This window comes from Geospiza fortis, unplaced genomic scaffold (assembly GCF_000277835.1).
Source record: "Geospiza fortis unplaced genomic scaffold, GeoFor_1.0 scaffold138, whole genome shotgun sequence".
NCBI lineage: Eukaryota > Metazoa > Chordata > Aves > Passeriformes > Thraupidae > Geospiza > Geospiza fortis.
The window spans coordinates 7,720,208-7,744,371 of NW_005054307.1; the positions used below are offsets into that span (position 1 = coordinate 7,720,208).

The following is a 24,164-nucleotide window of genomic DNA, read 5'->3' on the forward strand; positions in this document are numbered from 1 at the left end:
TCTGTCTTGAATGGGAACTAATGTTACCTTTCTGAATGTTAATTCAGAAAAATGCAGTCACTTGAGTAGTGAAATATTACCCTCCAATATAAGAACTACACCATTCCTTAGCTGATCCATACATATAGTGGAGATGCTAATTAGGTGAGGCAAAGCAAAGCCAAAGAAAATAACATTCAAACATCAACAAATTCTGACTTGCAGGTGAAATTTTGGATGCCATCTGCAGCTCCTTGAACAGAGTGATGCTGACATTTTGACTTCACAATGGTCACCAGTGTACCTGGCATACTGCTAAGACCCTTTTGCAAGAAATTCAGAAAAACTAATATAAATTGAACAGGTTTTGAATAGGAACAGTTTAGAAAGCCAGTCATCTTCCCAGTTTAGACAAAAAAAAGATACATATTTACTGAAATCAGTTGAGAAACCAAAGATAAACATCAAATAATCAGCACATTATATATTTAATATAATATAAATACAACAAAAATATCTAGGGTTGCAAAATAATCACATCAAGTAATTAAATAATTATGAATAAATCAGTCATAATTAGAAGCAGTTTTATAATTAATAAATAGAAAGAAGACTAAACTCATAGCACAGTGTGCAAAAATATTTCAATCTGTTACAATTATTAGATCTATCTTCCCTGATCACATTCCAAGTAGCGCTGGGGCTGTGGGGTTGGTGTTAGCTGTTTGTCAGTGCTTTGAAGATTCCAGTTGCTACATTATTAGGATTATGTTTCCAAGCATTTATAGATTTCAAACTCTGAAGGGACCATAACGATCAAGTGTCACCTCTTGTGTAATACAGGCCAAAGATCATCTGAGTAACTCATGGATCAAATCACCACTTTCCCCTAGCTCAGCTGTATCTTTAAAGTTCTACATCAAAATTCTAATTTTGTTTATGGAGCTTTGCTCAACAATGAAAAAATTCTTCTCCAAAACTCATGTCTTCTGCACAGGTCACTTCTGGAAATCAGTGACCACTGCAAAAAGCACATGTATGTGGGTTCCTGAGGTTGTCAGTATTAAAAACCAATGCCTTTATGGAATGCATGACTAATTTTGCTGCTTTGTTGAAAGACAAGCTATTCTTTACTTGTGAAAAATGTACTGTATGATCATGTATTAAAATTACATCTGCTACAGATAAACAATCAGAATTGTTTAGAAAACCCTATTTAGCGCATAACCTCAGTGGTTGGAACATTGGAACGATTGCTTTGTTTTTTCCTTTTTTTTTCCTTTTCGCCAATTCTCTTTAAAATATCCTCCTTAAAACATTAACAATTTGTCTGATGTAAGTTTGAAACCTGATTCCTCAATAGAGACAAAGGCTAAATTTTCTGATGGGGCTCAGTAGTTAAATACCTAATACAGAAGTTAACAAAAAGAGCTGAAGAAGAAAAAGATTTCATTTTTAAATACACCTCTTTCAGTACGAGACAGGATGGAATTTCATACAATATGGCTTTGTGTCTAAAACATAATAGCATGTTTTGTCTCACAGCAGTTGGGCCATATAGGAACTTGGCATGCATGATATGGCAAGTCTCAATATTCACGCTTCACTTACTGTCACACTAATCACTGAGGAATAGTTACTGGCCATGACAGCATACATACTTTCAGAAAATGCAGTGTACAGCAGAATACAGAGAAACCTTTGGCAATGAGTGTTAAATAATATGCAGATATCAGAAAATATTAGATTTGAGAAATACTGGGAATATTTTTACACATCTACTCTGATGACATTTGTGAAACACATTGATTTTCAGTTTAATCCCAAATGCTTTATACAGTCTTAGCTCAAGAAAAACAAACACCACATGAACCTGTCTCACTTGAAATATATATGAATCTGACTAGACTTGAGCAGTTGTAAATCTCATTGGATTACAAGAATTTGATTTAATTTCAGAAAACAGGCTTAAATGTCTTCCTACTCCAGAGGAAGGTCAGTATTTGGTCAAGCAGAACATGACTAAGATCACTGAAGTTTGGCTTAAGCTCTTAAGAAAAAAAAGTTTGGGGCATGTGCAGTGAACTTCTGAACTAGGGGTGATTTGCTTTTAAATGCAGTGAAGAAGGCAGTTCAAATTCACATTAATAATTAAGACAAATGGGCATTAAAACAAATGGAGATAATATGCTGTCTATATGCTCCTAGCAGCACGAGGTAAATGCTTCCCAAAGCAAAAATCATTTACTGTGCACATTTTCCACTTGAAGATATGATTCTTGCAATGTATCATTAATTCATTTCTCAGCTGGCACTTATAGTATGGCCTAGAGGAGTGAGGCACGTAGTTCCCTTTGGAAATTTCAGCTCGCTCTTTATTCTAAGCAAACTCCTGCAACCTGAAGTGCTGAAAGACAAAACCACAGTTAACCTGAACAATCATAGCATTTAGCAAAGCTTAAAGTTTAATGGTATGAAGGGAAGTAACAAATTGGTGTGAATGAGGCAGGGCAGGTGGCAGCCGTCCCGGCTCATCTCACAGAGGATGCTCTGGTCCCTCAACGACAGGGCTCCTGCACAGTCCCTGTGCTAGCTCACCTCCCAAGGCACTGCCACAGTGGTTGTATGGGGACATTTTCACCCAAGGCTGCTTGAGGACAGCAGCCTTTTCCCCTCATCCCAGGCTTTAGCCTCTCCTGAGCTCTGTACAAAACCGTACAACACCGAGCATTGCAGTGAACACTTTGCAAATGCATTGTCCTCTAGCAGCTGATACAGAAACGCCCACGTGTGCCTTGATAGCTTATACCTCTGAATCTCCACGTGATCCTGTAGCAGCAGCTATTTGAAACACGAATCAGAGCAGGGCCTACCCGAGCAGCATTTCCTCTTCAGGAGCTCCAGCAGCCTTTCTGTTGTTGCCACCATGCAGAGAACACCCACTGTCTTCAAAGAGCCGCCGTGCCAGCTCCAGCGTGCAGGAGCCGCTTCCCGAACGGGCCCCGTGCGCCTCCATGGAGCTCTGGAGGGTTTATTTAGCCATCAAGAAACCACCACAACAACTGAACACAAGTTTTGATGCCAGGCTTTTAGCTTTTGATACAGATGAAGGCATAAAGAAGTACATCAAGATGATAGAACAGAGCAAAGATGTTACCATTTTTTCAGTGTTTTACACAAAAGGTATTGAGGACTAAAACTGATGAACAAAGAAAGACAAAATCATTTGAAGGCTCACTCAAGCAGTGTTTTACTTGTTGCGATCAATGACAAAATGCAGAATTTGCTCTACAGCGCAATATAGAGGTACCTCAAGCCAAACTACAGAGTAAATAATACAATCAAACAGACCCAGTGTGACATGTCACTGTTGGGACTGTATCCCACACCTGCATGGGGCTGCCAACAGCAGTCCTGGATTGTGCACACTCCCTAGAAAAGACATGTCTCCAAACACCTAATGCCCCTCTTTCTCTTCCCAAACTGAGATGTTGGCAACAGTTTAGACTCAGAAACACTGAGCTGTCTACACATGCAGGATGGGAAAATCCAGTCTCCAGACTCCCCTGGCCATCACTTTAATTGTACACTCAGCACCTGAATAGAAGCAAGATTGCCACATGAGCACAATGACTCGCTCTTGGATGAGCTAGGCTGGGGCAAAGCCTGCACTGGCTGCAGCATGTATAACATGGCTGTACTGCTCCCAGTGTCTGTCCTTGCTCTGTGCTCCTGCACAACACTGCATGCTACAGTCTTCAGGCCACCATGATTTCCATGGTGGTGTATGATATGATCTCTTTGGAAATTTAAAAATTAGTTTGATCCCCTTTAATTATATTACCATATTACAGGCATCAGGAGTCTTATCCACTGAAGTACTGAAATGTGGTTAAAATATTTATTATTACAATAAAAGTCATGACAACCAATGATAAGTATTCACTGATATGGAACAGAAAATAACAGTGTCAGTGTTGATTGCTTGGCATTGCTGTTAATGTTGATGTAGCAGAGGGCAGAGCTTTCCCCATTTGGAAAGCTGTGGAGGCAAGTTCATTCAGTGCATTCCAGGAAGGTAATGAGAACCCTGGCCTGTCTGAACAAATTCTCATTTGACACTTGCCCAAATGCCATGAGTAGGAAAGCAGCCAAGATGAACAGCATTTCAGGAAAAAAGGTGAACGTAACAAATGAAGGTTCTAACAATATAGACAACTAGGTTTTCTATTTTGATTAATACAGATTTGCCCATGGTGTATAATGGCATATACTTGGTAATTTTTAAAAAGAATCTACTGACCCAGTAGGTAAACCAAACTTACGGTTGCAGCTCCTGAACTCCTCAGAACACAGAATTAAGAAGCTTAAACTACTCATGAGTCAGATTAGGTTTCAGAGACTCAGTCACACCTAAGCTAGACAATGAAGTGATTCAACCTCTCAAGGCAATTCACTTTTGACAATAGCCATTATACTCAATTAGAACTTGATTATTTGTGTCATCAACTAATGCAACTCAAGACAAAAACTTATATGAGTCTATTTCTCCCTGACTCTTTTGCACTAGATTTGACGTGTTTTAGTGTCTGTTTCAGATGTATTTCTGTATTTCTTTAAAACGATGCTTGTGATTTCCAGCTTGGTTGGTCTGCTTCACAGAGGAAGCAGAACATTCCCACCATTACAGAACACACCTCTTTTAAAAACAGAATTTGGTTGATTTGACGTTTTAAAGCTATGCTGAAGGAGAACCAGTCAATGTACAACAGACCTAAAATTATCCTGAGTTCTGTGAGAGCTACCTGGGCTAGCTCTTGCTCTAATGCCTCAGAATAAATATGCTGAGCTATGAAACCTTCCAAAGAAACTCAGCACCAACTATTGAGAGCTTTGGGTGGGAAGATTGCTTATACTGTTCATTGACAATATTGCAGATATTTTTCCTACTTGTTTCTTCCAATTCTGACACAGAGTAAGGTTTACATTTGATGCTTATCATCTTTTTGCCAGAATAAGCTGGAGTATCAAATGAAGCAAGAAGTATGGAGTCTACATGATAGACACTAAAGAGAAGAGTTTATTTAAACAGCAAACATACAATGTATGTGCAGTGATAACATACTCCAAGCTATTGAGAATGTGGTGTTGTGTGATAGGATCACATAACTTAATTCCTAGAAATTCTTACATTGTATAGCCTAGGCAGCATAACAGCTGGGTACAGTATTTTGCTACTGTTTAAAATCAGAACTAAGTATTGAAACTAAAAGAAGACTACCTTAAGTAATTCACATTATGTCACTCAGTTTCCAGCAGTTTCTCTTAGACACAGGTATTTCCCATAAAAAGTATTTCCTAAGAAATTTAATTAGAACATGCCTTACTATTTTGTCCCAGAAAGAATTTAGCAATTACTTCTTTTTGATTTTACATGGCACCACCAATCAACTATTTTAATTCTGTCAGCATCCCAATTAGCCCAGTATTAAAGATACTAATTATGGAAGACATAGTATATTACTTACACCACAACAGACCACTACTGAATATGCCAGATTCATAGATTACTGGAAGATCTTTGCTGTAAGTGCAATTAATGAAGAAAAACAACACAGTGGTGACATCTAGCCAGAAGCTTTTGATTATTCTAAAATTCTTTAAAGGGCATGAATCTTCTGATCAAGGTGAGTGTTTTTTAAAGGCTGTCTTTGTGCACTTCAGAAAGCTGAACAGAATAACCCTGGAAAATAAACAGAGCTAAAAATAATTACTAACACCCCAATCATTTTATGAGCTATTATTTCACCAGAAAATGGAGAAAATATAACTTTAATCCTGAACAAAACTCTTCAAGGTTTATGTTCTCTATAAACCTTTCAGTGAGAACTGAAAATATAAGTTAGTAATGCAGTAAATGCCCTAACAAATATATCTGATTTTTCACTTAATGCTTTTTACAGGCTTAAACCAAACTGAGTGAAAGAAAATCACCTTTTACAGTCTGACTCTTAAAGGAAGAATGCCTTTCTGTTATGCTTTTTAAAATAAGGCATGGTGAATTTATATCAACTTCAGTGAATCTTGGGGCATGATAAAAGGAAGAAAAATATAGCAGCGAAGTTAACATTCCATAGTATTCTTTCTTCACATATTTATTTCCTCACTGGCTGGACATAAGCGAAAAAAGAAAAAGAAAAAAAAAAAAGAAGAAAAAAAAAGGAGGGAATAAGCCCCCCACCCCCCAATACAGAAATAGCTGAATGAAACCTTTGGCACACAATGCAGTCAGAGCTCTGTGTTTTTCCTCATGCCATCCTTGACAATCTGAATTGCTTCTCTCCAAATAAATCCATGCAAAAGATATTCTGAAGAAAAAGAAAAAAACCAAGCTCTGATTTTCAAATTTGTCAACTGGGTGCACCCATTAGTGAAGTAAACAAAGTCTTCCTTATTTTCCTTATTTTCCCTTTTCCAGCTGTCTTCCTGGACCCATTACCTTTAGAAAACAAATAAACAAAGACAGAACTAAGTGCTAGTAAATAAACATTAATACTGCTCTATGAATCTCTATCTTTTGTCTGATATTTTATCGTCTTGGGTTTAAGAAATTTTAATTTCATTCTAATGTAAATAAGAACTGGTTTGTTTGCTCAGTACTTCAACAAGAATTTGCTACAAGGTTGCAGCATGCAGGCAGTGCCCTGAGAAGGGTGACCTTGCTTTAGTCAGTGAAGCCAAAGATCATTTATCAGAGTTAACCTACAAATCTGTCTTGCTGGGGCCTCAGATCCGTCAACCACTTGGAAGCAGCTACTTGCCCTGTCCTCCCACTGCTGCCTAAAACATTGCATGGGTCTGATCTTTTCTATTACTGTATACCTCTCAGCTAATAAAATATATTTTTGTAGCCATGGAACTAACAGGAGTACTTTGTATTTATTTATACAGCTCATTAAAGGCGGAGAGAGATTTGGAGGCAGAGAGAATGCCCCAAGCCTGGAAAGCTCAGGAAGACAGACCCCAGGCACATGCATGTATTTAACTTTATGCAGATGAGTTGCCTGGCTGAACCCAATGAGACTGAGCAATTATGTAAAAGCAGGCATCCTGGTCTTTTTGCAACCATGCTCCTAAGCTAAGGCACGAGAGGGAAATGATGCAGGACTAGTAAATACTGAGAGGAAGAGACTGAAATGGTGGTAATGAGGGCATATGGGCAATATAGTCAAGCTATGCAGTCAAGAACAATTAATTAGGTATTATTATGTCTGTATTTAGGCAGACTTACATCACATAGAACTAGCTGCAGCTCCCTGACCCTCAGGCACTTGGTTCAGGTGACACAGGGTAGGACACCACCTTCCTGCCAGCACTGCGGTGTAGAAAGCGTCGTTCCTCCTCCAGATCCACTCTCCTGATTTAGCACGCCACTTTCTCTTTCCATTAATGCAGACAGAAACTTTCTAAAGTGAACTTTAGGTCCTCTTTGAGTAGGGAGAACCAGTCAGGCTGAAAATCCAGTGTCTGACACCAAAGGCAGTAAAACTTGTTAAGAGACAATATGCTTGTGTTAATGTATGAACTTGACTTTGAACTTGAACAGGGGAAAACAACCCTAGGTTTGTTTTCAGGGACCACCATGAAAGGAGAAAACAGTGATCTCTCTAGTACTCAATTTGGAGGCAATGTAACATTATTTTGAATTTTTTTTTTTAAGGGGAACATTACATATCCACACTTACCTGTATTGAAGTGTCTTTCTAAAGAGTTGCATGAATTTAACATATGTGTTCATGTTTTTTATCCATAAACATCTCGGAGGTGAATCAATAAGTCACAAACTCCATCTATTTTAGCCACCAATTACTGAAATACATGGCTCTTAAGGGCCTGTACTTATATGTGTGAAGATGTAGTGCTGACACTCAGAAATTGGCTTGCAGTAGGGAAGAACTCAACCCTGAACTATTTTTGCAAATTCTATCCTGTCAAAGTATCATGAAAGAGAGACAGCTAAGCAGGGAGTTACAGCTATTTAGGCATAAATCAGCATAGGTGATTTAAGAGCAAAAATCAAAATTTTTATCTATAAAAGTGACCGCTAAAGGTCAGATTTCCCAAAGAGCCAGCTATCGCTAAAAATTGACTGCCAGCAGAGCTCAGGCCACTTTTAACAATGAAAAAAAGCTAGTGGATTCTCAAAAGATATTGCACACATGGAATTGTGGAATCCATGAAGCTCTGGTCATGTGTGCTATCACTGAACTGGATGGGCAGGTAAACAAACATCAGGGTCTCATTTTAGGGTGTTAAATGAATATTAAGCTTTTGCAAAAGCAGATAATTGAGGCTGACAAGTCCTATCAGATTCCAAACGGAGAACAAGAAGCCTGGAGTCAAGGACCACAAACAACTGACAAATTCACTATCTGAGCAAAAGCCCATCTGATTCCCATAAAGGAAAACAGCAGTTTGAGTCTGCCTGAACTATCTAGGGGACATGAGAAGGCTTAAATATGAGAAAGAGACCACTGACATAAAAACAGGGAATAGGAGCTCTGTGAAGAAAGAGAGGAAGAGGCAAAATTATGGAGGATTTTGAAAAGGATAAGAAGGGGCCCAAACATGATGGAATAAAACAGCCAATGTTGGGATGCGAATTAAACAATACACAAAAAAACCCCTAAATTTACTGGTTGCTTGTTATATGATCTGAATAAGGATGTTGATCAGCAGAGGATGTGAGAAGTCTATTATGATAATCAAGATCAGAATGATAAAGTTGGTGGGGAAGACAAGAAAGTATTTTGGAAAAGCTGGAAGGAAAAAATAAAGGTTAAATGTATATATCATTCTGGATGCATAGTTTGGGGATATTTCTTTTTTTTCTTTTCCTAAAACTTTAGGCCTAAGTGACAAAGAATCCTAGCAGAACAGTGCGAGCAGGGAGCTTCACCAGGAATATGCTCAGGAATATGCACAGGGAATAGTAGGAATCTCTCTGCTGAAGCCTTATTGCTGAATTGGATTCACAGGGCTTGTGAAAGAGCCTGACTGCTCAGCTACTGAGTGTCCACATTGCCCCTGGATCATGCCCATGTCAGCAGCATGCTCCAAACTCACTCCTGGACACAGTCCAGGGAACAACCCATGCCAGGGACCATTCCCAAAATCCAGCAGGTTCTGTGCTCCTACAAGCAATGTATGCCATATATTACACTAGATCACAATTCCTATGGTCTGCAACATGTGTGTTACTTTATTCTGGAAATTTTGATTTAAAAACCTAAGGCTGAACTACCTCAAAATAATACCTGCACCTGCACCTGCATGGGGACCACATCAAGCCCACAGGGGATGCATGCCCAAGTGTTGCTCAGCACAGCTGTAGCCAAGGTCTGTCACATGGCCTCGGGGCCAGCAGATAATCTCTGGCTCTGCTTTAGTTTGCAGTACAGACATGGGCTGTAACTGACAGAAAAATGATATTCACCAAACACTGTCTGTCAACATCTTGGGAAAATTCATGCCCTCATGGTTGCTGAATAAAGCTTAACTCAAGGGCACTGTAAGGATCAAATATGAAAGAAATAAAAGGAATGTAACAGTATTCTGCAAAAGTCATAATGCTGAAGGAAGGCCAATAATGATCCACAGCATGATTTTTTTATGTCAGGGTGGTGAAATTAGTTTGGGGCACACTAACAGTATATAGTAATAAATAGAACTTTAAAACTGCCATAAAATCTAACCAAAGAAGGCAACACAAAAGTGATGGTCCATTCTTAACATGCAATGATGCAAGAGTGAAAAGCATAAATTTAACCTACTTTTACAAGATTTCCTACCAGAGACCACGAATAACCAAATATCTGTACCACACATATCCAAAAAATATCAATCTTTTAAAATGATTCTGTATTCCCAAACAATAGAGATACAAAAGCAAACAATGCATTTATAAGAATGTGACAGAAGTAAAAATTTTACTTTTTCAATTTAAACTCTTCACAGCAGGATTCTGAGTTTATAAATCCAACATGAAAAATTAGGTCCTTTATTCATTTGTATTTTCAGCCTCCTATTGCAGCAGTGATCATAAAACAAACACAGCTGGCATCTTTATTATTTTATTCACTGAAGGATTTAGCTGGACAAACATCACAAAGATGGTGGCTGTTTTCATTGAATTTATGATCAAATATGCTCCAGCATAAGATCAACTCTGTTACATCAATTATTATGAGATGTGAATAATTTAACAGAAAGTTGTCTATTTGTAAATCAGATCTTAGGGATAGAAATTCAGCTGAGGTAGCAGCCAGTGGATATACACTATATTACAGAATTTAAAAGGATGTCGGCTTTTGTGAATCACATTTAGTGATAAACATTGGCATTTATATTGTGCTATCTAGTGAGCTGCTAATTCAGGCAAAAGATTTCAAAATTTTATTTTAAATTTTACTTAAATTCATCTTTATCAGAGGACAATTTAACTTTACTGATGCTTTTCAAAATTACAGAATATATTTCCTATAAAGAGCTAATTAAAAACAATAAACAATCTACCATCAACACCATATTTTGGGGTTTTTTTCCATAGATTTTCACTAGTGTGTGTTGTTCTGCCTAATGCCAGGAGAGCTGTAATAATTTTAATGCAGAATGTGTGCCTTAGGATATGGGATTGACTCAGTGCCTGGAAGAAAAAGGTCAGTTCCCTTTGGAACCACTTGCCTCTTTGCCCTGCAGCAATGGCAGGTGCACCAGCCCTGTGCTGGGGCTCGTTATTCACAGTGTGCTGCTGCAGATACACAATCCAGCCTCTCTGGTTTAATGCAGCAGCAGGCTGAGAGTCTCCCATCTTCCCATTCTGACATGGGTCAAGCAGGCACTGAACACATATACATGATGACCTGCTTGCAGCCAGCATCTTTCGCAAATCCTCAAACAATAGCTCAACATTTTCTTAGCTAGATTCATTTAAAGAAATCACTAAAATATTAAACTGTTTGGCTAGCAAATAACTTTAAGTTATGAAAAAATCACTTTTTTTCACCAGTCTCCTACAATGATATGTGTTTCTGTGTCACTAATTAAAAAAAAAAAGAAAACATGCATGAAAAAGTATAAATGTTCATTTCTCTGTACTATATGGCAGGCAAGATGTCAGAAATCTTTAGGCAGATACATGAGGCAACACACACAAAAATGCAGGAAAGGCAGTGATTAAGGTTTTCTTGAATGAATTTTCAGACACAGTTGGAGGAGATGCTCATGAATGGCAATACCTGAATACCAGTGATCTTGCCATGGAAAATGTGGTGGTCAAAACTACACTAAAACCCCCACATGAAATCCTCATAAAAGTCAGTATTTGCCTAAGGCAAAGATAGTTTATGATGTTTACATCACTGCAGAAATCTTAACTATTGTCATAAGTCTCTGGCTGGCAACAGAGATGAACAACATGAGTTCTGAGATTGGCTTAAACCATCTGCAGGGGTGACAAAACCCAGGAACATTATTCACATTTTTATACTGATGCCTGTCTGCATCATCTCTCAAAATTATCCATATTTCTGAGAGCCTAAGATCCTAAGATGAGAATCAAAGGAACTGTTCAGTTAAAGAAAAATTATCTGTAATACAGAACAAACAGCAGAGGATAATATCAAGCCACATAATCCAAGAGCAGTTGCTTAGCACTAAGCACTTTTGAATATACCAACCCATTTCTCAAGTTGCCTATCATTTTCAGTCTCCTTTTGGAAAAATCTTGCCTTTAATGGCTACATGCAAATAATGAGAGAGCCAGCAGCAAGGTCTACTTTATTTATATGACTACCTTCACAGTATGTCTTTATATTCCTTATACAAATATTTTTAAAACATATCTCAGAGACTCAATTTTGTCAGCAATGTCTTTATCTGGAGAAGAGAGATTTCAACAGATAAACCAACAGCATAGAACTCAAGCAAGAGGGTAGAATTCAGAATGTGAGGATATAATGATGCCTGGTGCCTCTGATCAGAAAGTATTAGACTTCAAACCAAGAAATGAACACAGACACCATGGCAGCATATGAGTAACAGACTACCAAAAAACATAATTCTGAGAAATTAATAAAACATTGGCATGTAGAAACACAAGAAGAAAGAACAACTGGAAACATCTGAAGAACTTATCAGAAAGTACTCAAGAACACTAATGAAGAACATACATTGAAAGAAAAGTCATACCTGGAAACACCAAATAAACATGTCTATCTGATATATGTCTCAATATCCAAAGGAATTCTTAAGGAATTAGTGAGGATAGCAAACAAATGTAAGGCATCCTTTAAAAGTCTTTCCAGGAATTCTACACAAGAATAGCCATTCTCTTTCCTCATTTCTCTTCATAGGCTTATTACTGTAGTTATGCTACTGTAACATTATCTAATTTGCTCTGCATTCTAAAGTATGGTACTAGACCTAAAAAAATACAAATATATGCCCATACTTCTTTTCTGGTTTTCAAATAAGAGAAGTTTGGCAAATATTTGTTGGACACTGACACAAAATATAGAAGGAAAGTACAGAAAACAGAAACAAAAGACAATATGGACACAAAATTAGACTTCAGAAGAAATAAGACAAAATGGCAATCAAAAGAAGAGATGATTAATGAATAAGACTTCATATCAATTATTTTTTTAAAGTGGACTTAATAATTGGTGGAACAAAACAAAAAAGATAAGGTTTGATAGAATTTCTATTAAAAAATCTTGCCCTGTGGACGAACTCCGAAGACCTGGGATGTGTTACACCATCTCAAACACTGAACACTGGCTGCCAGACCATAAGCAAAGGGTAATGATGAGTGGCAATGTGCTGAGTTGGAAGGGAAGTGTCCAGCTGTGTGCCAGAGGGATTAGCGTTAGTCACAGTTTTATTTAACATCTTTATTAATGACCTGGACCAAGGGATACCCTGCATACCGAATCAACTCCTAGATTATGCTAAATGCTGAAATAACCACAAAGGACAAAGACATTAGCACAAAAAAACTAACAGTAATGAGACGTGGGCAGAAAATCTAAAAACAAGATAGAACATAGAACACTACAAACAATTACTTCCACAGAAAAATAACCCCAAATATGGATAGGTCCAGAGTTAACAATGCCAACAAACCCTAGTCCAGTGCCAGATACTGGATTAAATGCTGCAGAAAACAGCAAGGAACATCCATGTACATTGGGGCTGTATTTTCACTGCTGTCATGAATGGGAAAAGGTACAGGGCAGTAACGATGTGATTTTAGTAATGAAGCAGCATAGAGTTATTAGTGCTCTGAAACAAAAATGACAAAAGCTTTTGTGGTCCAGTTTAGGAGGCTTATTATTATTTTTAACTGGGACAAGAGGATGTAACACAAAACCCAAAGCTTAGCAACACAAAAGAGGGGGAATTTAGAATAAAGCAAGAATAAATTGACTGTCAGGATAAACATGGTATCAATGAGGTCTGTTAGGAATAGTCTTCCCCCTAGGTTTGAAAAGGTATAACATTATAGCACTTCGCGGTTGCTCCAATTTGAAAGAAAGATTGGAATATAAATCAGGAAGGATTTTTCAGCTTGGCGAAAGGATAAGCGGTGAAACTGCGGAGATGTTTCTCAGCCTTGGCTTCAATCAGCATCCCGTAATTCCGCACCGCGCGCTGCCAATCCCCGCGGCGCGGGGGGCTCAGCCCGCGCGGAGCTCCGCGCACACAAAACAGCGCTAATGGGCGCAGGGAAAGGCGCTAATGTAAAAACGAGCAGCCTCCACCGTACGAAATTAATTTATAATTAATAAAAATTAATTTTACCGTTTAAATGGTAATGAATTAATCAATAAACCCCGCTAAGCAGAGAAATAAACAACAGAAAGCACTGCTGGGCCGCGGGCGCCCCCTGGCGCGGGCAACGGGAACTGCAGCGGCGCGGGGGAGGGGCGGGGGGGCCGCGGGACCGCGCCTCCATCGCGGGGCATGTCGCGACATGACTCCCCACACCCCCTGGGCGACTGCCTGTTCATGGGAAATGGGAGAAAACACCCGAAAATACAAAATGTTTTTGCTTCCAGTGTAGCAGCATCGCTGCAGACCTTCAGGAGGCAGAGGCAGGTTTATACACCTATTTAAAAATACTTCCAAAAATATTTTCATCTTGTCTTCAGTACCCACCCCTGCTGCCCCAGCGTGATCCGTGGCTCCTCCTGGCCCCAGCACACAGAGCACACAGCCAGCCCACCTCTGCTCGGTACTGACTGACATCCTTATTGCTTCTTGGGTTTATCCATCAGAAAGGTTTCCACAACCACAACACTAAAGCTTTTTGTTTCTATTGTGCTGGAGAGCTTGAGTATTCCTTCAGTGGTACTACTGACTACGTTACAATGAGCAATGCTGGTGAAGGGACAGGAGGCAAAGAGATACAAGTGACAATTAGAAGAGCGCTTTTTCTTTAATCAAAACCCAGCTAAGGCAAAGATTTTCTCTAAAACCCAAACAACAGAATCCCAAGCCAAAAATGCTTCCCAAGTCTCAGCTTTAACCAATTTCTTGAAGCAATGCTTGAAACAAAATACAGGCTTCAAGCTACATGGGCTTGTCTCTATTCACTCCCTTTGCTTTCTTCAGGAAGTTTTCACTGAATAACAGTCCCAAAATAGGCCAGTCCATCCTAGAATGCAACTTTTAAACACCCTGGGCCTCAGAAAGGGAGGCCTCAAGTACAGAGGCCATCTTGTTAAAGGAAGAAATCCTTAGCAGTGAGACTGGTTGTGAGAATAAAGTGTTATTTATATAATAAATAAGCCATATTGGGGAATTACAAAGTACTAGTCCTATTTATGCAGAGCAGAATTTGTTTTCAACTGCACCTTTTCTTTCCAACCTAATTTCTCACAATACAACCCATTATGGCAGAAGGATCTGAAAAAGCTTTTCATATCCTACCAAATATACACACGGATAATTAGTTCTCTTTTGTTCTGTAAGGGTTTATTCTTCTGTAAGGGTTTATTATTGTGGAGAAGCTTTTGCAAATTGAAAGAAGTTGCATTGCATTCTGGAGGCAGAGCTGTTCTTGGTTTTTATTGTATAGAGATAATTGAACAGAAAAGTTCAGGAAAAAAAGTGGAAATATAATTGTGAACTCTATAGGAAGATCAGATTACCACATCTTAGTTCTTTTTAGGCCAGTATTTTATAATTACATTCCACAGTATGTGATGTCATGCTATGGAGGTGAAGCTTCGTACTAGATAGAAGCAAACATCAATGCAAGTTCTGCTTCTTAACTTTATAAGCATTACCACAAAATGTATAGATTCCAACTTATCTAGTAAATACTCTCTGTATTCTTTAAGTAGTTTGACAACCAGTAAAGAAATTCAGTGTTAAAGTCTCCAAAGAACTTAATTAACTGTAAGTGAAAGTTATATTATTTGCCTCAAACACTTCCCAAAAGTAGCCTCTAATATTAACCAATTCTATTTTAAGAATTTAAGGGATCTGACTTATATAATGATGCTGCTAGGTTTCACTTTGTCATTGCTGTTAAATTCCAGGCTTTTGAATAATTTCCAGTTAAACCAGGAATTAAACAGCAATTGACTTGTGTCCAATATCTTTCCATCATCTTGCTCCACCTTTAAAATCATCTTGTGGAAGCTGATGTCAGGTGCAATTATTTTGCCCTCAAACTACTGTGTGTGACTTTTGGGAAGGTTTGAGGTTGGAGTTTTTTGCCTCTCTTCCTTTGACCTTGCAGACATGAAGCTGGCTCTGCAGATACTGGAAGAGTGTTATTCTTCCTCCTGCTAAACTCCCCTTACATAAATTGAATTAAAATGTACATTTTGAGGTAAAAGCCTCTTTGAAGGCTTCTACACCCATATTCCCACCCTTACATGCCATGGCCACAAAAGGTATCTATAAACAAGATCAAGGATCAGCCTGTGCCTGAAAGATGGAACAGGAGATAGTGAAACTTCATTGTGTTTGGAAAGTTAAAACTGTTCTCTTCCAGTCAGGAGCATGAAGTTCAGTGTCACTGTTGTACAGTTTCTATGTGAAAATTCTTTAATTTTTTTTTGCATTGCAATTCCTCCCCTATAAAATGCAGCAATGGGACTTTGCATCAATAGAAGTTTAAGCATACATATAAATCCTTACAAGACCACAAACATTGCTCTTTAAGGTGTATCTTTCAAAGCTACTAAAATGTTGAGAGGAATGAACCAAAACCTATGCATATTTAAAAACTAAAGGCTGTATATTTTTATCCCCATTTAGGTCTCATGATCATTGCCCTTAAAATAATTATGTACATGACATATTTTGTGTCACCAAAAATCTTCCAAAAATTAAATCAGGAAGTTGAAAAGTTTTTTTTATTTAAGACTGGAGACTGCTGCTTTTTGAAACGTGATAAGAAAGAAAGAAAATTTCTGGAATGAATCAGCCTATCCATGTGTTAAGTTTTACAGCTGGATTACAAACCCCTGGGAATATGATGTCTCTAACGGAAATGTTTATACATCCTTAACTACAGCTGTGCAAGCAAGCAGCCCTCTAATACAGCAAACAGATAAAGATTTACACTGGAAAAAGAGAAAGCCCTTCACATTTCAAATGTAAATGATACATAATTTTGAGGCACTGAGTATTTTCTATTATAGTAGGAATACCCATATGAAGCACTGAAATGTATGTATTGTCATTGCTTTCAATCGCTTCATTTGTGCTGAAAAATTGTAAATCCTTTATGTACGGAGCATTGAAAATGCATAAATATTTTTGAAGAGGTTTCACAGAGTTTAAAAAGCTCTGGTCTTATTTGAGTCAACTTGTGATGTGACCAGAACTTGTGTCAATTATGAAATCTCAGAGACTGAAGCTGTTTTAAGCAAACTGGGTTTTGTTCTTTTTTGTGGTATTTTATGAAAAATTTCATGCAGTAGTCTTGAAGGAAATATAAGACAGCAGCTTTTCAAATTCAAATCAATTATTATACTTATTAATACATAACTGTTGTTAAAATACAGAAAAAAGACTTCAGTCCAGGCCTGCAGGATGGATGGAGTGGCATGCCAGTATCTATTCACATTACTTAGACAAATATATGCCTCCAAGCAAACACATTCAAATCAATATTAGTTTCCTCGTCCTTCTTTCCCAATCCAGATTTAGTTGCCTATGTTGTAATATAATTGCTTCTTCCAAGCTTTTGGATGTCATTAACTACTTTTAAAGAAAAAATCAACTTGCAATTTTTGTGATTGTAAAAGGATGGGATACAGGCCATTATAGTGATTTAATTTTTAAAAGGAAAGCTGTGACTTTCAGGAAATTGAATTGTATTCCAAGCAGTAAGATTGAGGTACAGTCAAACATTTTTAGATGCCTGCAAGGATCACAACTGTCAAAATGGTCTGAGATATTTACAAAAGCCAAATATGAGTTAATCTTTCTGTTGTAAACAGAAGTAAACAGGAGATGGCCTTGTCCACCAAAGCCACCAAATTAGGGTCCTAGATCGGACTGGACAAGCCAGGAACTTTTCTATAGACTATTGAAAGTCAATTAATGCAGGCTAGTGTAATTTGACCTTTGTGGAGGCCTGAACTGGTCTCAGTGCCAGTTTTATTTCTCATTTCAGGAACTGGGAAGTTCCTGCTAACCAAGGAGGACCCAGCAGTACTGCAAAGTGAGCACAGGGCCATGGAAGATGCCTGGCACTACAGAACTACAGGTTTTGGCTCAAAGGACAAACATTGATGGTATTACATTCAACAACTAATACCAAAAGTTTTCAGTTTTTTAACAACAATCCTGCTATATTAAGAGATTCTTCCTCCTTCACTTGTCAACCACAATTTCAAAAAGTGGGGTGGGGGTTTTTTGTGGTTTTTTGGTTGTTTGTTTGTGATTTTGTTTTGGTTTTGTTTGTTTGTTTTTAAAATAAAAACACTGGACCACACGGGTTTGGGAAGGAGCAGATAGAGAAAAAATTAATAGAATGGCAAAGTGAATATATACTTAATCACATTTTGGAAAAGTGACCATGGTATGGATTTTGCAGTTGTAGACACATTTCATTGCTAATAAATAAGAATATTGAAAAATAATTTGTATTTCTACTCTATTAATAACTTTTTCCCTTTACAATAAGGAAGTTTCTTCGCCAAAACATTTTTTATCTTCAATTTCAGTAGTGAACCTGGAGATGTTACAGTCTCCTGCTGATTAATCTCTTGAACTCCCTTGTAAATTACCAATAGTTACTAGCAAAAATAAAATTTTGAATTAGTACCAGAAAGAAAACAGAAATGCTGGTACAGCAAAGGCTCAGCCTTACTGCAAAACTTTTGGTCAAAAGAGAGTGGAGAAAAATTTGAACACATTTTCTGGCAAGACAAGTTGTTGACATAACTGAAATCATCCAATTCAAACTCTGTATGCTTTCTTCAAGCTATAAAAGCTATGAATTGCTGAAAAGAGTGCAGTCCAAATATCCTGTCTACAAAGATTCTACATGTGCTGAGAAATCTTTTAGCAAACTTTACACAGATGATTATTTAGAATAATGTCAGTAGTGTGATATTCAATCTGAATGCTCATCAGGTAACCTTTCTGGACTTTGAGCATGAAACCTTTATACCAATGTCCATATGATGAAAATGTGACCAAATTCAGGAAACATTGAAAGGGGAAAAAAAAGTGTGGTGAATTTACGCTAACTTTTTTCATTCATAATTAAGATTACAACAGTATGGTCAGCAGCTCACAGCAATGGACCTGGCAACAGGGGATAATCATGTGGAAACAACACTCAAAAGTGGATTAGAAACATGTTATTTAAAAGTTTCCTAATTCTTATAGGTGAACAGAGAAAACAAGATTCAAAACTGATGGCCCAAAGCAATAACACAGTATTTCCCCATGACATCAATACACTTAGCAACACCCCCAAGAAGAAAATATCCTATGCAGTTTCTTCCTATTTACAAGAAACTGGCAATTCAAATATGGCTTATTTGAATAGAGCCATTCTAAGTTATATATGATAACTTCAGTATACCCTTGAAGAGTCAAAAGTGCAATTAAAAAAATACTTACTTATTCCATGCTTGTCTAAGGTTTTTAGGGCCATACTGTGTAAACCGTTCTGTAAGAAAAAAGGGTATATTCAATTACTTCACTAAACCCAGGACTTCTTTTTAAAAATATTTATTTACTGTCAATTTTCATAATTTTATAATTTCCATGTATCTTCTGCAGCTCAAGTCCTAAGACAAGGAAAGAAAACTAACCTATGAGCAATTGCTATACAAACAGAGGAAAAAAAAGCCAAAACAAAACACCAAAACCAAAAAAGCCCCCAATTTGTTAAACCAAATCAAACCAAACCAGCATGACCTAAAGCTCATTTACTGTGGCATCACCAGAAATGGAAAATTTTGCAATTATTTCTAGAGTAGTCTTTGCCAGCTATGGGAAAAAAAGAAGCCTGAAATCTAGTATTTCTTTCTTCTTCATGACAAATACAATTCTCTACAGCCTCACTGTCATATTTTTATGCTTCTCAGGATGAGTAAGTGTGTGTCTCTGTGACACACAGGGACACACAGAACATGGTAAATACATAAGAGTCCATTTTCTAAAGAATACATATAAATAATGAGCAGAAATAACAAGTACAATGACAGCTTATTTACTCCAACATTAAGTTCTTCAGTTCAGCTAGAAGGATTTTTTCACTCATATCCAAGAAGATGCTTGATCTGCAGTGGGACTCTAGCTGAAAAAGGAAGATGCTCTGTAAGCTGCTGCAGAAATGAAGGGTCTGTCCCTCATGAGCCTCTTCAACAGGAGTTAAGTGCCCCTCAGGCAGCAAAAAACGAGTTCTGTCAGAACCCAGGAAATTCCTCTGACTGCCCTGGAGGACTTGGGACCCTGAAAGATGGCTTGGAGACCTTGGCACGGAGTCAAAGACACCTGTGCCTTTGATTTTAGCCCTTGGAAAAAACTACCAACTTCGTATGAAGATGTCCAAGCCACAGGAGTTTGAGTAGAATGTTAGTGAATTGATCACAGGGTGAAAAAGTAGAATTTTGGGGTTTTTAGAATGGTGGTTCAGGGGGCAAGATGGAGGGATTTGGGCATGTTCTGTCTTTCTCCTTCTCGTCCTCCATCTTCTGCTGTGATGTTGGCACTTTTGGATTGGTTTAGAGTAGAGACAAACTGTCTAACATAGGTGATAGGTACTGGAAAGTTATTGTAAATAATGTACACGTAGTCTTTAGTATAAAAAGATAACACCGCCCCAAGGCAGTCAGTGTGCCATGAACCGACAGGCTGGACAGATCTCAGCAGGTCGAAGAAAGACAATGTATTAGATAAGAGCAAATAAACATCCTTGAGAACGAGAGCCAAGGAATTCTGTCTTCTTCTTCGATCTCAGGGCTGGGAAAAAGAGACTTTCTAACACCTTGGGGTCATCTCGACACCAGAGACCCCATTAAACTTTAACTGGAGAACAGAGCAACATTTTCCATGGGGACTAGTTGCACAGAAATCCTGCCATGTAGACTGGTACTCTCCCTGGTCAGCTACTCTAATGTGGTTGCAGTAGTTGCTGTGTAGAACTTGTAAACTCAAAAAATACTCCATAAAATCTAAGAAAAAAAAAAGGTTGCTTCCTCTCCACCCATGTGCCTGACACTTAATAGACCCACTGTACATCTGCAATAGTATTTTTTTTATATATATGCACACAGGTACGCATGCATCTTACTGTGAAAAACAGCTGTAAATGTAACTTCAAAGGAGTTGTGTTCAAATTCCTGTATTTGTATACTTGCTTGTATCACTTCTAAAGTTGTCATGTACAAATCAGACACAGTCAGTTCTAAAGATGCCAAAACCAAGGCAGAAGCCAATTCCTAGCATCAATGTGGATGCCTTGATTTTCTTTGTTATACCTATTTTTTTAGGTTTTTTGCCCCTTTAAGCAAAAAAACAAATGCAGAAGCTTCAAATCTCATTGAATTCACTATTGGAAGTTACTGATAATCAGCAGATCTGCAAACTGTGTCTGCAGACCACTTCACATTTGCAGGGTTTGTTGCTTTAACCACACTGATGCAGTTAAAGAAATGAAATCACTCCCTTTTAGATATGTGTGACAAGTGTACTGGAAACTGGAAGCTACAGGACTATAACCCTTCCATTTTAGTTTGCAAATAGGAATTAAATACATATATGGAAACACACCTATAAAAATTGGAAAAAAATAAAGATTTTCTGTATTAAGTAAATTGTCCAACCATAACACTGTCAATTCATTTATGACAAGGGATTGAAAAATAAAATGCAGCTGGACAGTGCTGTGTAATAACATGTCTGAGATACACATGGGAGTTCAGCGAATAAACTGCAAATTTGCACATTAATCTGTTTTGGTGCAGAAAAACCTGGGTGGAAAGAGAATTGAACTGACTTGAAGCAGTGCTGAAAAGGTAACCTGGACCTAGAGGGAAACAGATTTTGATTTTATCTGTCATTCTGCAATGTGTTTAGGTCAGATACTGAGCTGGTTCAAACTGGCACAGCAATACTGACTTCAACAGAGCTGCATCCACTTAAAATATTTGACAAATATCATACACAACACATTTTCTTGACCAGAGTATCTGGTGTTTATTTTAATTAATTTAAGCTATTTTTACTGCGGGAGGAAAGCCCCAGAGTTAACCACTTGGCCAAATTACCTTAAGGCTTTAATGCCCAAAGATCTGTTTCAGTTCTGCAAAACACCTGGGAAACTATTGCTATGCCAGATGAATTTTTACTGAAAAAATGATATACTGGAAGCAGTTATGGAAATGCTATAAGGGACACACATGAGCAAAACAGACTTCTCAAAGGGATCTTCCTTTTCTGCCTACAGTTCCAGTCCAAACATCTTTTCAAGTAAGTACCTTTCATATTTATCAGGCAGGAAGAAGGAAAATTGGTGGGGAAGACATGGAGAGGGCAAAACCCTGTCTATAGAGAGGCAAATGTTTAGCCCATAGTCCTTTATTTCAAACTCCATTGAATATGCTGTGACTGCAAACCCTGCTTCTCCACACTATTGGTTTCAACTCTTCCCTCTCTACTCAAGCAGATTAGAGGCTGCTTTCTTCACATGCTTTATGCAGAAAGGAACCACACATTGATAAAATAACAGCTCACATTTTTCTACATAATTTTGTGGTCATGGCTCCAACCAGAGTCTTACTAACATTCATGGACAAGATAATTAGATGGGACTATTGTGTTAATTAAGCCCAGCTCCATGTACGTGCCAGCTCATAGTATTTTTCTGAATTCATCCATTAGAGAACAGAAAAGCAGTGAAATCAGCTGATTTTGGCTTCAGAGTTCCCAGAACAGAGAAGATACAATAATCTTGTCCTTGAGCTCCTCCACCATGGTGCAGTTTTTCATGACACTATGAAACCACAAAATTATATACCTAAAAGCACCAAACTTGCCATCCCAAGCAAAAAAAAGAGGTAACTTAACTTCACAATTTTATCTTAGTGTCTCTTGCTTGTGTTGAATTTATCAGAACCAGAATTCAGTCTCACAGTTACATCCCCAAGTTTGCTTCTGAGCCAATTTTCAGACTGAGCAACTCCCACACACCTGTTTGAATGCCTCAGTCCTTTACTGCTCCCTGGCTGCAATAAAACCAAATCTAAAGCTATACATACCTGACTGTCAAAAACTGCACAAAATTACATTCTATGATACTTTCAAGCATATAGCTTTGATATTTCTTTTTTCAGAAGCTACCACTGATATGTTCATAAAGAACAGTAATATAAGTCTGTATATGAGACTGGGAATTCTGCAGAACTACCATGAATGCTCCCCCACAAAAGAAACCTTTGCCTGACATACTGAGAGGCAACAGTACTGGCAATCACAATCTCAGTCCAACCTTGTGGAGGAAACCCTGTGTAGCAAAAAATACCTCTCCCTTAGAACTGAAAAGCAAACATGCACGTGTGAAAATTTCATGCAGACAATCACATGGTCACCCAACCACACAGCCATCCTCCAGCACATGCACACCATTCTCAAGAGCACAAGGTGCACCCTCTTGCTGAGGCAGCTGCTCACTCTCATCAGGCTGACATTAAAGAAACTGTATGAAAATTAAAAACTGTATGTTTACAGATCAGGATTTGATCTCAGATGTATTTTGAATTTTTACAGTTCGAATTGTAGGTATATATACTGGAGTTCAAATATTTTTACATTCTTATTATTTAATGTGGGGTTTTTAAATAAAAACTCTGGAAGGACAACACAGTAAGCACATCTGAAACTTAAAGTAAAAATTGTGATTTCAATTTCCTTTATGCAAACACTTCAATATTTGCCAATCTTTTGGGAACAAATTCAGGAAACAAAATTTGATCCTCAGCATTTTTATCCCAAATATTCAGTTATCATCCTCACTACCAGCTATGTCTCACTGTTGCAGAGCTGGCTTTTCACATGGGTGCTGTATTTCACCTAATACAAGGCGAATTTTTGCTTATGTGAAACAAAAGAAGGAAGAGATTTTTAGTTTAGTTTCAATTGCATAGCACCTTAGAGTGTTTACTATTTGCTGCTTAGAAGTGGCATGTCCACAATGAAATGCACCGTAAAGAGATGCCTGTATAGGGCTACATAAATAAGGGCTTACATAGAGTATTCCTATTTGTTACTGGAAAGATGTAGCATAATTTTTACTCTCAGGATGTCCCAAGAGTACCCAAAAGGACAAGGCTGACATGTCCCTCCCACAGCCTCAGAAGCAGCTCAGAACCAAGGGTCACTGTTCTGCTGGGCACTGCACACACCCTGCTCAGACATGGTGAGTGGGGCAGCTGCACAAACCTTCTTCTGGCAGCACAAGGACCTGAGCTGCTCTTTGCTTCAGGCCTTGCAGCACAGCTTACTCAATGCCTCCTTAGCCACGGAAGTTTTTGGGACTGTGCCCCACAAAGTAGCATCAAGAGGCTATTGGAGTAACAATTGCAAAATGGAAGCAGAAGTGAGCAACCTGAGGGAGAGGGAATTTCTTGAGTTAGTTAATT

At 38.1% G+C, this 24,164-nt stretch overlaps 1 protein-coding gene across 1 annotated transcript in view; it reads right to left on the minus strand.

Moving 5' to 3' along the window:
- The window catches only part of CDK14 (cyclin dependent kinase 14), a 314,376-nt gene that overhangs the window by 69,817 nt on the left and 220,395 nt on the right, over positions 1-24,164 (minus strand). The window contains exon 12 of the mRNA XM_005418584.2: positions 19,141-19,189. Coding sequence (XP_005418641.1) covers positions 19,141-19,189 — 49 coding nt within the window. The remainder of the gene's footprint in view (positions 1-19,140; positions 19,190-24,164) is intronic.